At 34.1% G+C, this 16048-nt stretch overlaps 1 protein-coding gene across 8 annotated transcripts in view; it reads left to right on the top strand.

Moving 5' to 3' along the window:
- LOC123531715 (rho GTPase-activating protein 15-like) overlaps positions 1–16048 on the top strand; it is a 67725-nt gene that overhangs the window by 18226 nt on the left and 33451 nt on the right. For 2 of the 8 annotated variants that reach the window (XM_053518771.1, XM_053518767.1), the window contains 4 exons: positions 3612–3728; positions 7692–7775; positions 14119–14174; positions 15036–15219. In XM_053518771.1, the coding sequence (XP_053374746.1) occupies positions 3612–3728; positions 7692–7775; positions 14119–14174; positions 15036–15219 (441 nt within the window). Of the gene's footprint in view, positions 1–1308; positions 2428–3611; positions 3870–7691; positions 7776–14118; positions 14175–15035; positions 15220–16048 lie in introns of those variants that run through there. The other 6 variants (XM_053518769.1, XM_053518765.1, XM_053518772.1 and 3 more) reach the window with 4 other exon arrangements.

Raw genomic sequence — 16048 nt, 5'->3', positions numbered from 1 at the left:
ACGATAAACAAGAAACTTTACCTTTACCTTTTTATCCCTTTTAAAAGGAATGCCATTTGTAATAAAATAAAAATAAACAATTGCTGAAAACTACGATCATTAACCTGGTTATGTTAAATATCAGCACTGGTACATTATTGCAAATACACCAAAACAAAGATATATGTAACAGTTCTTTGAAAATGGTTAGTTATTAAAGGCGTTGAACTGTCCAAAAGTGTGGGCCCTTTATGCAGTCCTTTTCCTGAATTCAGTGTATATATCAATAAACTGACAATGGTTTTGTAGAGTAATATACATGTTTTATATGCTGTTCAATTTTATTTAAAACAACCCTTTCTTTCTGTGATTTGGCGTTCTTAGATTTTTTTCTTCTCAAAATGTCGGGCTTAGTGTTAAAAGGTCGGCCAGCTTGTGTAAGGAAGCACAAAACAACCACTCATTTTTAAGGTTAAAATTTATTAATGTTTATGTTAGGGTAAAATGTTTATGTCATGGATTGGCTATCATAAGATGTTTTGAGCTTATGAACGTTTTTAAAAATGGAAAATATAAAAAACACTTTTTCATACCATTTCCCACTACTCCCCTTCACTTGTTTCAACATGTATCTGTTGGTATGATGTTTTGGGGTGGTATATCTATCACTTGGTGATTCCGTTTTGGGAGTTTCTAGGAAAGTGTTCATAGGGGAATATGGAGACTTGCACAGATAATAAATGAAACAAACAGGTGAAACACAAGTTCACTTTATCTTTAGATAATGAAATTCACGAAATACCCATATTGGTCAAAACCACAAAATTTTTATTCATATTTCAGTACTAGAACATTTAATTTCATTCCAGTTCAACTGCTGTACAGTGAACTAATAAAAGTGCTCGCAGTTTCAATTTAAGTGGAGAATTTGGGTATAAAAATTCCTCTTGCGTAAACACTTAATTTGAACAGGTTTCCAAGAATCATCAAAATTATTTTGGCAAGTACTTTAACATTACGTACACGAAACTAACACTTTATCCAAGTTGTAAGTGGTTTGAAAATTTAGGAAACTAATTTTGGTACTTATAACAAAGATGCATAGGTGAATGTTATTTCGAAATGAAATTTTCTGTAATGAGCATTATGAAGAGTTGTCATTAGGGACTTACAGTATCTTGTGAACAGTTCAGATCTTTAGTATTTGAATATTTTATATTATGTATTTTTTGGATTAATTCAGATTTATGATTTTCAGCACACAGTGTCATTTCAGATTTAGTAGAATATTTTAATTCTTACAGTTACTTTTAATTAGGTCATGTAATTTTGCCAGATAATTGTGCTATTTGGGATTGTTTTGTTCTTTTCTGTTCTCGTTTGTTGTAATAATATTTATATATCAATAGAAGGATCATTTAGGTATATACAAAGGGTTGTATATAAGCAATTGTTTTAAGTGGTTCATTTCCTTTCTCATCATTTCCCATGGCTTATTTGCTAGAAGTACTTAACAGTTTGTGTTTTGGGTGATGAGTGAAAAAGGACAAGTATCTAAACATGTTTAATTTGTAAATTTTTGCACTATCGGAAACTATGGGGAATATCTCGCTTCATGCAGGATTAATTATTTTTATCGCCTTTAATTATTTTGTTTTTCTTGTCTTCCGCAGTTGTGGTCAGTAATTGACTGATCTTGAATATGTTATCATCCTAGTGATTACATGTTTTGAATTTGAAATTAGATGTCATTACTATGGTCAGTTAGTGCTCCAATTACGGTTAATGGTTTTATCTCAAATTGCCGTTATTTTTGGTACATATTAGGTGACAGAGTTCACTGTTCACAGTGTTTGTTTTATTTTTTTCTGAGAAAAACATCAAGGGAAGATTGGGAATATAAACTGAGCAGGAGTGAATAGCTGAAAGTTTGATGTTTTATATGCTACATGGATAAATGATTCTTGGGATACAGCTGGCATGTATTGATTATATATAAGGCAGTGAGATGTTGGCCATTTATAAACAAATATTTCAACATTAATCAGTTGTGTTATTTTCTTGATGTTTGTGGATATACGGCATCAGATTAAATTCTGTTTTATCAAATTGTAGATTAAAGTTAGGGGTTTTTAGTTAATAGCAAGTTTTGTGACATCAGTCTATAGAATATTTATTTTAAGAAGTGCTACATTTGGATATTGTGTTACTCCTACTTAATCAGTTGCAAACTTGAATTTACTGTTATATTAATTTGAAGATTTTACAAGTGTCATCATGTCGGAATCATCTGGGGTAGTAGTTACTTTACCTAAGACAAAAATTCCATGGATACATGTGAATTTAGCGGAACTAAGGTTAGTGAGGAGCAGACTACAAAATGAAGACTCCATAACATGTAGAAATGTTATTGAAGAAAGTAGTAGTGATGAACAGTCAGAGGAAGAGGTAGGAACATACCATGGTCCTGTTATATCCTTGTGGTTACTGTATGTCAGTATATCTTGAACTTCGATTCACATGTTTTACATCTATTTTTGAACAAAACCTCATTCTAATTTTGTTCCAGTGTTAGCTTAGGCATGAACTCTTTATCTTTTTGTGGCAGAGTCTTTTTGTCTTTCAGCAACTACTGTTAGTACTTGTTAGAGAATAAAGGATGGTTTTGTATTGTTTGAAACAGTTGTACGATATTATATACCTGATTCTTGTGTAAAATTGCACAGTTGTATATCTATATAACAGATGTTTCTGAAACCTTAAAACCTTTCTTTAACCCTTAGCCTGTTGAATTTCTAAAATGGACTGGTCCATCATTCAATTTGGGCAATACCATTTATTATTCCAAGGGGTCTTCACTGAAAACTACTGCCTGAATAGCGAACAGTGCAGACATCTTGGTCTGCACTGGTCGCAAAGGCAGAATCACTTGCCGCCAGCAGGCTAAAGGTTAAGGAAAGACTGAAAATAAAAAAAGGGAGATAAAAACCACATAAATTTAGTATCCCACATGAATGAAAATGTAAACATCTGTAAGTTTAAGCTGAGAGGTTGTTTAGATCTGTTTAACTGTAAAACTGCATAGTCCAGAAAAACATTTGTTTACATCCGTAGCTTTTTTAGGCTAATTGATGCCCTTGTTTGGACATCAAATGAAATATAAACATCCGTTTAAAGTGTTTTTCTCCTGTACTTCAAGAAATATGAGACGTATTGAGTAGAATGGCCGCAATTACTCTTAATGTTTCTTTTGCAGTGGTTACAAAATGGAAGGCATCAGTGAGTTTTAAGTAATGAGGCTCAGAAATTGTTAGTACAAAATGCACTTTGTTAGCTGCCAAAAAGCTGCGATGCACACAGTTCTGCACTCATTATTTCCATCACAAATATTTGAATATTTTTCAGTAAGGTCAGAAGTTTCTGGTGAATTTTTCAAAATTAATGAGACAGGTTTTTAAATTCAGATGAACTTTTTAATCCATGCTGACTTGTTTTATTCAGACTGCTGGAAATGATGAGGAACTCTTTTCATAATTTTTGTTTTGTTTCAGATTGACAATGTAGTTTCCTCACTGTCCAAAATTGGTATCTGTTGTTTGTGGTTAATGTGGGTATTTTTTGTCTCTTTCCAGAGGAGCGGAAACAGCAGTCCAGCAAAGTCACCTCAGTCAGACGGTGATAACAAAAATGACTTCACGACACCTGGACAGGGGCTCGTGCAGGGTCCAAGGTCCGGCGACAGGTTTCAGGTATCAGACAGATTTGCAAAATCTCGCTCTGTCATGATAGAAAATCTGCATTTTAATGCTCCGCCAATCAACACAGGACCGCCTCCTCCAAAATCGGCAACTTTGCCGCCAAATTTCACGGCACCCATTCATGAAGATCTTGTAAGTGTTACTGTCAGTACCTTAAACACTGTAGATCATATGCTATACAGATATAACCAAATCCATAGTGAAATTCTTTCTTTTAGTGTGTAGCAATTAGCAATATTTCATTATGACTATATATATATTTTATTTGTAAACTCCAGCTATTTTGATCTATATAGGTTGTTTCTTTATAAATCTAGTGGAAGTGCCTATAATGTTCATTTCTTGGCTGTTATTTCAGGGTTAAATATTTACCCAGCTTTGGTCAAGCCTATAGAAGATTGAGCAACTTCATATATGAGCCGTGTCATGAGAAAACCAACATAGTGGGCTTTGCGACCAGCATGGATCCAAACCAGCCTGCGCATCCGCGCAGTCTGGTCAGAATCCATGCTGTTCACTTTCAAACTCTATTGCAATTAGAGAATCCGTTAGCGAACATCATGGATCCTGACCAGACTGCGGATGCGCAGGCTGGTCTGGATCCATGCTGGTTGCAAAGTCACTATGTTAGTTTTTTCATGGCGCTGCTCATATTATTTTTTTAATAAATATTGTGAAAAGAAGGGAAAAAAGGACCTTTAGCAATAGAAAAAACATGTTTATACATATGATCTCTTACAAGGACACTAACATTGAATTTTATAATTTCATTTTAAATTTTTAGCTCGACTATACGAAGTATAAGGAGAGCTATCCTACTCGCCCCGGCGTCAGCGTCGGCGTCTTTCCGCGTCCCCACCTTGGTTAAAGTTTTGGTGCACTTTCTCTTTTTTCAACTTATCTCTGTAATTACTTGATGGATTTGATTCAAACTTGAAATACTTACTCCTCATCATCAACCACATTATCTGACATAAGGGCCATAACTCTGGCACCAATATTTCATGAATTATCCCCCCTTTTCACTTAGATTTTCAGGTTAAAGTTTTGATGCACTTTCACTCTATCTCTGTTATTACTAATCGGATTTGATTCAAACTTAAAATAGTTGTTCAACATCATCACCCACATCATATGACACAAGGTGCATAACTCTGGCACCATTTTTTCATGAATTATTCCCCCTTTTTACTTAGAATTTCAGGTTAAAGTTTTGGTGCACTTTCATTCTACCTCTGTTATTACTGAATGGATTTGATTCAAACTTAAAATAGTTGTTTAGCATCATCACCCACATCATATGACACAGGATGCATAACTCTGGCACAATTTTTCATGAATTATTCCCCTTTTTACTTAGAATTTCAGGTTAAAGTTTTATGCACTTTCACCCTATCTCTGTTATTACTGAATGGATCTGATTCAAACTTAAACAATTGTTCAACATCATTACCCTAATGGTGCATAACTCTGGGACCAATTTTTCATGAATTATTTCCCCTTTTTACTTAGAATTTTAGGTTAAAGTTTTGATGCACTTTCACTCTGTCTCTGTCATTACTGAATGGATTTGATTCAAACTTAAAATAGTTGTTCAACATCATCACCCACACTATATGACACAAGCTGCATAACTCTGGCACCAATAATAAATTAATTATGCCCCTTTTTGCTTAGGATATACTTATATAGTGTTTTGATACATTTTATTTTTACCTCTCTTATTACTTTAAGTTGATATTTTTGACATAGACACAGGCTATTGTGCAATATCTTCATCCACAATTGGAGTCATTAAACACTCCAGTGACAGCTCTAGTTTCCTCAGATGTGCCCAGTTTCACTATCCAGCATCGAAATAGTCGAGCGCGCTGTCTCCTGTGACAGCTCTTGTTTTAAATGTTGCTATAGAATTCTGTGAAAAGTGAAGATATAGAGAGTACACACTCGAAGTAAGAGTTTCACATAAATATAATGTGTATAAAGACATACCCATCACCTTTCCTGATGACTGCCTAGGTTGTTGTATAATTTGCACTGTCTGCACAACACAATTCTTAAATGCTGTTTGCACAGAAAAGTCACAGGGAATGAAATATTCGGAATACTAAAACTGGCATACCCGCTGCATGTAAATATTGTAGTTTCAGACTTAAATTTATTTGAATACAAAAAAAAACTTGCATAAAGATTCCCCTATATATAACATTAAGTTTGCAAATTTTGGCAGTTAATGTTAAGATTTTGTGCCGTGTTATTTAAATCTGGAAAAGAGGCTGTTCTGTTACTCTTTGTTTGGCTTGGTTTGGCTAGATAAATCATACACCTTTGTTTTAGATAAATCATACACCTTTGTTTTAGATAAATCATACACCTTTGTTTTGGATAAATCATACACCTTTGTTTTAGATAAATCATACATCTTTGTTTTGAAAACTGTATTTTTTTATGGTGGAAGTTAGTTTAATAGTCTAATTTCTTTGGTGGTTGACAATTGTACATAAAATTTGAATTTTAGCTCACCTGATCCAAAGGTTCAGGTCAAGTATAGGTGGATGGGTCCATTGTCGCTTGTCCATCATCCTGCATCAATAACGTTACTTAAACATCTCCTGAAATACCCAAAATTTGGTCTGTAGCATCCTGGTATGGATCTGACCAAGTTTGTTTAAACGGTTCTACTTGATTGCATCTTTGTCTGCCAGAGTTTGAAAACATTAAATGTTGTCTTTTCTCAAATTACTTGATGGATGTGAATAAAACTTGTTAAGAAGCAATGCTAAAAGGTCAAGGTTCTCCTCAGGTCAGCGACTTTGGCTCAAATGGGCCTCTTGTTTATTTTTTCTTTTAGTTTAGTTCGAACTCAGTAGAAACTTTAAACCATATATAAACAGAAGAATATCTTAGGAGGAAAGATTGAAAAGAAATTTTTAGCATTTTCTGAATATAAATAAAGAAAAATTTGAACGCTGTCATATTAATGGTATTTCTACCAGGAAAAATATTGATACCTCTGCTGGCAACTAGTACCAGCAAAGAAGGATACAATGTTCAGTGCCAAGGAAAGGTTAAAGTCTGAAGCATAAAACATTCAACACCAAATAATGTGCATTTATAGGATTATGCCTAACTTCAGGCTGGGGGATTCTTAATAAGTCCACACATTTATGCAAGCATGTTTCCTCAACAGTGCATTGTGTGTCATCAGTGAATGAAGCATGCTAAGCATGGATTGTAACCTAAATTCTTCATTCTTCCATCCTCCTAATTGCTTTAGCCAGAAAGAATCTGATAGCTAGAAGTTATTTAAGACTAGGTAAACAGTATATATAATAATTATAATGTTTTTGAATCTACATGTTTGGTAAATTACTTATTAAACAAAAGGGGGAAAATATAGTTGATAGGGCAATTATTTGAAATATACTTAAGTCCTTGGCACAACTGATTTTGTTGTAAGTCAATGTTATCTCTTATGTGACTGAATTTTAACATTTAGCTTCCTGAAAATATACATTTATACAGCAAAAACAATTATAGGGTTTTATGCCAGATGTTTTACTTGTTTGATCAGTTTGTAGCACTGAAGGATTCTTCCCAGTTTTTCTAACCTATATTTAGGGCAGAGAGTGTGAAAATCTTATTTATATGGAAAATATTAGAATTGCAAAGTCTGCTATTTATCTCTGAAGTATATCAACTTTGATTTTGTTCAAGATGTAATATTACTCTTACTTATATTTACATATATGGGTCGTCACCTCAGTGCAAAACTGAAAAAAGTTTTTGTGGGTTGCCTCTTGAATAGAAACTATTGATGAATATAAAAATACAACAGTTTCACACCAAGGTGATGATTTGTATATAGATTACTAATATCTATAATTCTAATCAGACTCTGGTATAATATTAAGTATCTATCCATATAGCATTTGTGTGTAACATTTATTCTAGTATCTAGACGGCGGGGGTAGCGGAAAGTCTCACTGCAACGATAATCATCACCCGCAGACTGTATTTCAAACTGTAAATATTAACGTAAGTCTCGTATTTCTCTCTCTCACTGTTTTCCGTACTATTTTTCTACAGGTATGAGGTCTGTTTCATGGAAAAGGAATATTGCACATATGTATTTCATGCAATTGTTAACTTAGTTGTACAACTCAGAATTCAATAGAATTTTTTTGTAAAATTTTTTCCATTATTTGGCTTATACGTATTCATTGAGTATTTTTAGAATGTATTTTTTCATATCGATAACTCTTCATCTTTCAATTCTAATTTTGTAACAAGTGATGCAATGCATCAAAGTAAAATTCTTAATAGTGTAATAAAGCTTTTAGAATAAGTAGTGCTCTTACATTGAGTAGGGGAAACTTCCCGTTCAGAAAGTCAGTGATTGGGTTTTACCTACTTCCAGAACGGGAAACTTGATACTAGATATAGTAATTTGCAACCCGTTCGGGAAGAAAAATCACCCTTTTTTGACTTGTTTCGTTCAAAAGACCTGATGCATAAGAATTTGCATGGTATCAATGCACCATTGTAAAAGTGAGAAATATGTCTAAATTTCTACTGTTCAAATTTTTTTTTAAATATCCTAATAAAACTTTTTATTTAACATTGAAATTACTTAATTTCAAATTTCCTAATAGGAAACCTTCCCGGTGGGGAAGCTCATTATATAGATTTAAATTGAATTGCTTATCTTTCATAGAGTACTTAAGTTATGCAAATAATATGTCAAATAAAACACTTTAACATTGCCCTGCTTGATGATTGCTAAAACAAAATAATATTTTCCAGATGCTTCAACACTTACTTCTGACAAATACATACTTTATACTGGTACACATGCAGTTCTTAATTTGATTTTGATGTTGCTTAAAATTACACTGTCCCAAAAAGTTAATAATGCATCAATTTAGCTTCATACTGACTTGAACAAAAACCTGAAAAAAAAAATTCTGAGTGGAAAAGGGGTCATAATTCTGACTGAATGCAATTCAGTGTAAATATACATACCTGTGTTTCCCAATTAGGAAGAAATGTATCCTGTTTGGGAAACTTTGAAATTAAAAAGTATAAAAGTTAAATAAAAAAATTAAGACAGTAAAAATAAATCTGATATAGAGAAAGTACCTAAGTTTACATTGACATATTTCATTTAATAACACAATGTATACTCTTATGCACTGGGCCTTTTGATGGAATCAAGTAAAAAATTGATCATTTTGCTTCCAGAACGAGAAACAAGTTACTATATTTAGTAACAAGTTCCACGTTCATGAAGTAGGGTAAAACCATAAATTGATTTTCCGAACGGGAAATTCCCCTACTGATATTATTGCTGGGAAACTCCTTTATGATATTTATTTTATAGATTTTTTGCAATGCTTATAAAGTAAAGGATACATGTTTTTTAACTACTATAATGTGGCTGCAGTTCTTTGTTGATGATACAGGTTTGTGTGTGTGTAAATGTTTGGTTAGTATGATTATACAGTAAGTAAAAACATCATCTCACCTATAAAGTTTTATACAAGAACTGTATAATTTACACACAGTTTTGCCTTCATTATACCCCAAAAAACAAAGTATGTGGGGACTATATTGGAGTCATGCTTGTCCATCTGTTGGTCTGTCCGTCAATCCATATGTTCCTAACAGGTGGGAAGATTTTGATAAAACTAGCACCAGTTTTTAACTGCATCAAGACGACACACATGCAGAGCACACAATCCAGGCCACTTGTTTAAGGTCACGTTTGGAGGTCAAAGGTCAAATAGCTTAGCTTCATGTCTGCTGTGTATCTTCTTAACCTCTGGGAAGATTTTCATAAAACTTGCATCTTTTATATAACCTCGTCAAGATGATGTTCAGAGCACATCCTAGTTCTCTGCTTCCAAGGTCATACTTGGATGTCAGATGTCAATTAGCTTAGCTTTGTGTCCAATCTATTTTGTCTGTCCCACTTGGAAGATTTACATAAAACTAACATCATTTATTTAGTTAGCCACACCAAAGTGATACGCAGAGGCCATAAGCTAGGTCACTAGAAACAAGGTCAAGGCCTTACTTAGTGGTCAGAGGTCAAATAACTTAACTTCTTGTTGGTGCCATATCTTCTTAATTGCTGGGAAGATTTTCATAAAACTAGCATGATTTATTAGCTTCATCAAGAGCACATGGAGGTCACTTGGTCCAAGGTCAAGGCCAAAGATCAGGTATCTTTAATTTTTGGCCACTCCCTATCTAAACCACAAGGAAGCTGTTCATAAAACAAGCATCAGTTATTTAGCTCATCAAGGAAACAAGCAGAGCGCAGAACCTGGGTCTTTGGTCCAAGGTCAAGGTCACACTTAAAGAGGTCAGAGGTCAAATACCTTAGCCTGTGTCCACTCTATATCTTCTAAACCTCTGGAATGAATTAATATTTCATAAATCAGTATCATTTGTTAACATTATCTAGACAACAAGCAAAGTGCACAGCCAAGGGCATTATGAACAAGTCAAGGTCACAGTGACACCTACAGGGCTAAGATCAGATTGCTTAAATTTTTATAGAAGAATTTTCATAAAACTTGCATGAAACACATGCACAACCCAGGTCACAAGCCACAAGGTCCAGGGTCAAGATCACATTTGAAGGTCGGAGGTTTTGGTCTCAATAAGTACTTTTCCTATATCAAAGCAGCATCTGGAGGTACTAATTGCCTTAAGTGATAGCTCCAGGTTATACAGATTTCTACTTTGCATCCATGTTTTTGACTATGTGTATGTGCACAGAGTAACAATTTTTGCACACATTTCATGATTTGTTACATTTGGCATTACTGGTGTGTTTGTGACATTTTGAGTTTGCACATACCTATAAAGTAACAATTTTTGTATAGTCTTGTTTGAGATGTGTCATGCTGTAATTATTAATTACACGTATATAAAAGTGATGTAGTGCTGTCTGTCTGTCTGTCTGTCCGTCTTTCCCAAGAGTTTGTCTGTACTACTTCTTTGAAACTACTGAAGAAGATTTGATCAAATTTTGTAGAAAGGTTCTGAACTAACTCAACTGGAAAATGCACAAAATATTCAAAACTGGCTAGTTTTGAATATTTTGTGCATTTTCCAGTTGAGTTAGTTATATATTATATTATAACAGATTAATATAGCACCCTTTTCATGATAAGCACATTCAGAGGTGTTTTACATAATTTTGATGGAATGAAAAACCCTTAAAGGTAATTAATTGGTAAAGTTTGTGTGTGCTAATTCTTTTATGCCACTGATGGAATCTAAATAAAGTTTTAAGGATATAATAGTACCAAGCCTTGTTATGCTTGTTTTACTGGTTTTCTGGTTTAGTGATTTTTGATGGAGTTTCAAGCCCTTGAAGTAGAAAATGCTTTATGTTGTTATGTTTACACTTCAACACCATCATTTTTCATCAGTCCTAATCATATTTACACAGAGTGTGTGTATTTACAAGATTTTGTCAGCAATTAATCATGGGCCAGACTGGAATAGTAAGTCCAGAGTTACATGCTCTTGATTTATCAAAAAAAAAAGAGTCATATTTCACTATGTTTTTATTCTTGAGCGCCTTCATTTCATAAGCAATCCTTATCATATTTACAAAGCTCATATATTTCAATAAAGTCTCTTTCAAGTTTGATTATGGAGCAAATCAGAATAGTAGGTTGAAAGTTATGTGCCCTTGAGTTATGAAAAAATGCCATATGTCACAGTTTACTCTATAGCACCTTCATATCTGAACAAACCTTTATCGTACCTACATAGAATGACTTAGAATGTGTATACTTCACATTAAAGTCAATTATCAAGTCTGAGTACTTGTGTGGTCAGAATATTTTCTGCAGAGTTATGTGCTGTTGATTTAGTTATTATTTTCATGTAACATTAATACACACTAAAACTTCCATAATTATTACTGCACATAAATATACTTCACTGGATATTTGAGTTCCTGTCAGAGTGTACTCTGATTTGCACTTGACCTTTACTTAACAGCCATGTTATGGTATAAGACCACTATGGCCCTTTTTTTTGGTAAATTAATCATGGTTGCATACGATATCCTGTTTACTTTTCCCTTTCTGTTTTTCCCAAGAATTAACATGTCACAAACATTTTACAGCTTAACATCTCCGAACATATGTCTTTGTGCTAAGCACAGATATTGCTTATCTATTCATCATGCCATTTTAATGAAGCCCTACAGGGAGACATTATTTGTTTTTGCAAAAGCAGTCTCTTAGTATGTGTGTGTGTGAATATATAAATAGACATTTCTCATGTTGTACATTGTTCAGATATTATTGTTAAAGATTTTTCAGATGCCAGATGTTGGTTATAGAAAATGCCTTGAAAGTTTACACTGTATGAATGATATTTATGGATCATGTTTGCTGTGTGTTACTAGAAATATATCATTTCAGTATTTGAAGGTCAGAAAAAGGAGATTCACAAAATATAGAACCAGTCTGTAGTGTTGGAAACAAAGTATCTCAAGTTGGGTTCCAATGTTGTAAAACTGGAGACCAGTCTCCAGTCACCAGCAGTTGATTGGTTGATTTTTAGCTCAGTCTTTAAATTGACCAATGACAAGCCTGCAGTCGGAGACTGGTCTCCAAACTGAGTTTTAAAACCTAGCCCTTACAGAAGAAAAAGGCCTGCTGCGTACTCTTGCTGTGTACATTCAGCGTATATGATGCGTACATGATGTGTACTGAAATCAAGGGCTTTAAATAGTACGCAGGATATACACCGCACATACACCGATAGTACGTTTGTAGTACACTTTTGACATGCAAATGAGCTCTGCCGCGTACTACTTGCTGCGTACATGCTGTGGACTACATAGTACACAGAATGTACGCTGGAGGAATTTAGTATGCGAGAAATAGTACGCAGCATGTACGCGGCACATACACTTTTCACATGCAAATGAGCATGCGGTGTATACCTGTGGCGTACAGCTGTGTACTGGGAGTACATGCTGTGTTACTCTTGCGGTGTACATTCTTGTACTCCTAGCCGAGATCCTTCGTCGTACATGCTGTTGTATCCTTCTAGTACATTTGTGTATCGCCAAGTCCTGGGGTACATGCTGTGTATCTGCTCAGTGATACTTTGTGGCGAAATGCTGTGATTGTAAATTTTCATTTAACACACTAAAACTTCTTATTAATATGCTGAATTACTTCAGGAAATTAGAATTCAAGTAAGTGACTGCATTTAGATTTGACCCTTACCTAACAATTATGGTATTAGATTGTTTTTGGAAATTAATATGTTGCTAGTTTCTTTATTCCACTTTTTCAAGAAATTAAATTCAAATTTTTGTAGCTGTAAATTTGGTAAAACTTTGCTGAAGAGATACAATGGCATTTTAATAAGCCTACAGGGGAACATATTTGTTATGCAAAAATATTAATTTGGTTTGTATATATAATAGAAGTTCTCTGTTGTACATTGTCAGTATATTTTGTGTAAAGATCACTCCTGGGTAAAATGCTTTGAAAGTTTACCTTATAATGATTTTGGTCTGTGCTGGTGTACTTGAATGTACTTAGTGACGTCAAATGGATCCAATGCAGTGTAGTCTTGGGAAATAGTATCCAGTGGGCATTGTACGGAGCGTCTCAGTCAAAGTTCATTGGTTGTTATTACTGTCGTTTCATATGACAAGGGAAATATCGGAGAGGGTACTCCACAATTTGATTTTAAGCTAGGGCCTAGATTTTCAAAGGAGGTGGCACATTTTTAGCTTGACTTTTCGAAGAATAGGGGAGCTATCCTACTCGCCCCGGCGTCGGCATGAGCGTTAGCGTGAGCGTCACACAAATGTTAAAGTTTGCGTACCACCCCAAATATTTTCAAAGTCCATTGAGATATTGCTTTCATATTTTGCATACTTGTTTACCATCATGACCCCAGTCTGTAAAAAGGAGGAGGCAACTCTATCAAGCATTTTGACTGAATTATGGCCCCTTTTCAAATTATAATTTACTTATTGTAATGTTAAAGTTTTACTCATAGCTTATAATACTATCAAGCACTGAGAATAGTCGAGCGCGCTGTCAGCTGACAGCTCTTGTTATATAGAAATTGTTTTCAGAAAGAATCTTCTTTTCATATATGAAAACAGAATGGTTACCTCTCATATTACCTATTCAACAAAGTTTAAAATGCATTTTAGCAATATCTTTTAACTAATATTGCAATAATATTTAATTTGTTGAGTTAAGAAAAATACTTAGAATTAAAAGTTGCAGTATACAGGATTTAGATATTTTGTACTTCTTTACACAAAAGATATTTGTTACCTAAGTTATAACTCAACTTGTCTAAAACTTTGCAGGAACCAATTGAAGGCTGGCTGAATAAATGTAAATTTGTGAATGGAAAAAAGCCATCGTAAGTAGACTATTTTGTCTTAGGGGAGTATTTTTTGATTCAGTGGAGAAAACTTGCCCTTTTTTGGCTCAACCAAATCAAAGATTTAGAGTGATCTATAAGTATAATTGGATAATCTGATGTCTGTTACTGGTATTCATCATCCTGGAAGTAAATATTTTGACTATTGATAATTGTTTTTGTTAAATAGTTCTGTTTCATTGCTGTTTGAGGCTGCCAGAGCTTAAAATAGAAAAAAAAAACAACATTTAAACAATTTCTCATGAACTATTTGATTGATGTTCACCAAATTTGGTCAGAACTATAATGACATTGACCTTTCTGAAGCATATTCAGACAGTACAGCTTGACTGCACTTATGGACTGGAAAAACTAAAAGATTGAACAAACTTCTTTACTAGAATCACTTGATGTATCTTCACCAAACTTAGTCAGAAAACAAAGTGGAAAGGGGAGTAGTTTAGGGACTTCATGACCATGTTTATTAGAACAAAAATATAATAAGACACCGAAGTGTAATATAACCACACAATCAAAGCAGGTTTAGTTTGACAATTTTATTATTAGACCAATGTTTCGGCTTTTACAGAGCCTTCTTCAGGTTGAACAAGAACAAAAATAGTATGATATTAAATGAAAGATTGTAAAATTTTGTTCACAGTTGTAAATACATTTGAAACTGTCATTAAAGACTGCCTTTGCGAAAATGCAACATGCGGTCTTTGTGTCTTTGTCTTGGTCTCTCATACAACGTGAATGTATACTATTGTTACTATGTTTGTGTTAGAATGGAAAGAGACATTCTTTGATATTAACTGTATTATGAATTTGGTCAAGATATTATAAAGAACTTATTTACAGGAAAAAGTGGGCAATGACATATGTGAAACTTGGTGGCTCAAACCTTGTGTTCTACAAAGATCAGAAATCCTCCCAACCAAAACAGGGTGCACCTCATGGGAAATATGACCAGCTTGTGTCCCTGGCTACATGTAGTGTTGATAAAGATACAGAAAAATACACCAGCAAGAAATACACTATAGGAGTGAGTACTCAGTTAAATTCTTTCTTTCTGCAATGGAAAATCTGCAAACGTTTGTTATTCAGTCTTGCTGATACAATTATAGCATGAATTATTGAACAATTTTGTACTGCCACAGCTATTAAAGCTCATAATTAGTTGAATAGGCTAAATTTCAGATCTAAATTCAATAATGTGTGAAGGTTACAGTAGGTTTAGTGGACGGACATACTGTGTTGCAAGGTCAGTTTCAAGGTGAAAATCTATATACCAGAGTTCGTTCAGGACCTACACTGCCTTTGTAGCTTAGTGGTAGAGCTCCCGCTTTGAGTGTAGGAGGTTGTGGGTTCGCTTCCAGGCCTTATCATAACAAAGAGATGAAAAATGGTTCCTTGATGCTCAATATTATAAGGGTAATTGTAGAACTAGTCAACCAGTGTCAGTATATTGTGACTGGATGGTATCATGTTTTGTCTAGGACATGATATTCAAGTGAGGCTGCACTATAAAGTTGGGCATTTTTTGCAAGTAGACATGTTGTTTATATAACTGAAAAAATGTTGAAAAAGATGCTGAACACAAACACACACACTCCTTTGAGACTTAAGCCAGATATAGACTAGACTGTAGGATTATGATATGTACACCTTGATTGGACTTGTATATGTACTTACTTCTTGGCAGTAAAGTTGATGACTGCTTGAAGTTGTTAGGCCTCTACTAGTTAAAAACCTGTTTCATGGTTTAAGAATTGCACTTCTCCGTCAGATTTTGGTCTGTCAGTTCACACTCATCTCCAGTCCATAACTCCATCAAGGGAGTTTGATTTATTACTTGGCACAAATGTTCCCCA

The sequence above is a fragment of the Mercenaria mercenaria genome, chromosome 11 (assembly GCF_021730395.1).
Source record: "Mercenaria mercenaria strain notata chromosome 11, MADL_Memer_1, whole genome shotgun sequence".
Classification (NCBI taxonomy): domain Eukaryota; kingdom Metazoa; phylum Mollusca; class Bivalvia; order Venerida; family Veneridae; genus Mercenaria; species Mercenaria mercenaria.
This window is presented reverse-complemented; position numbering and strand designations above follow the sequence as displayed.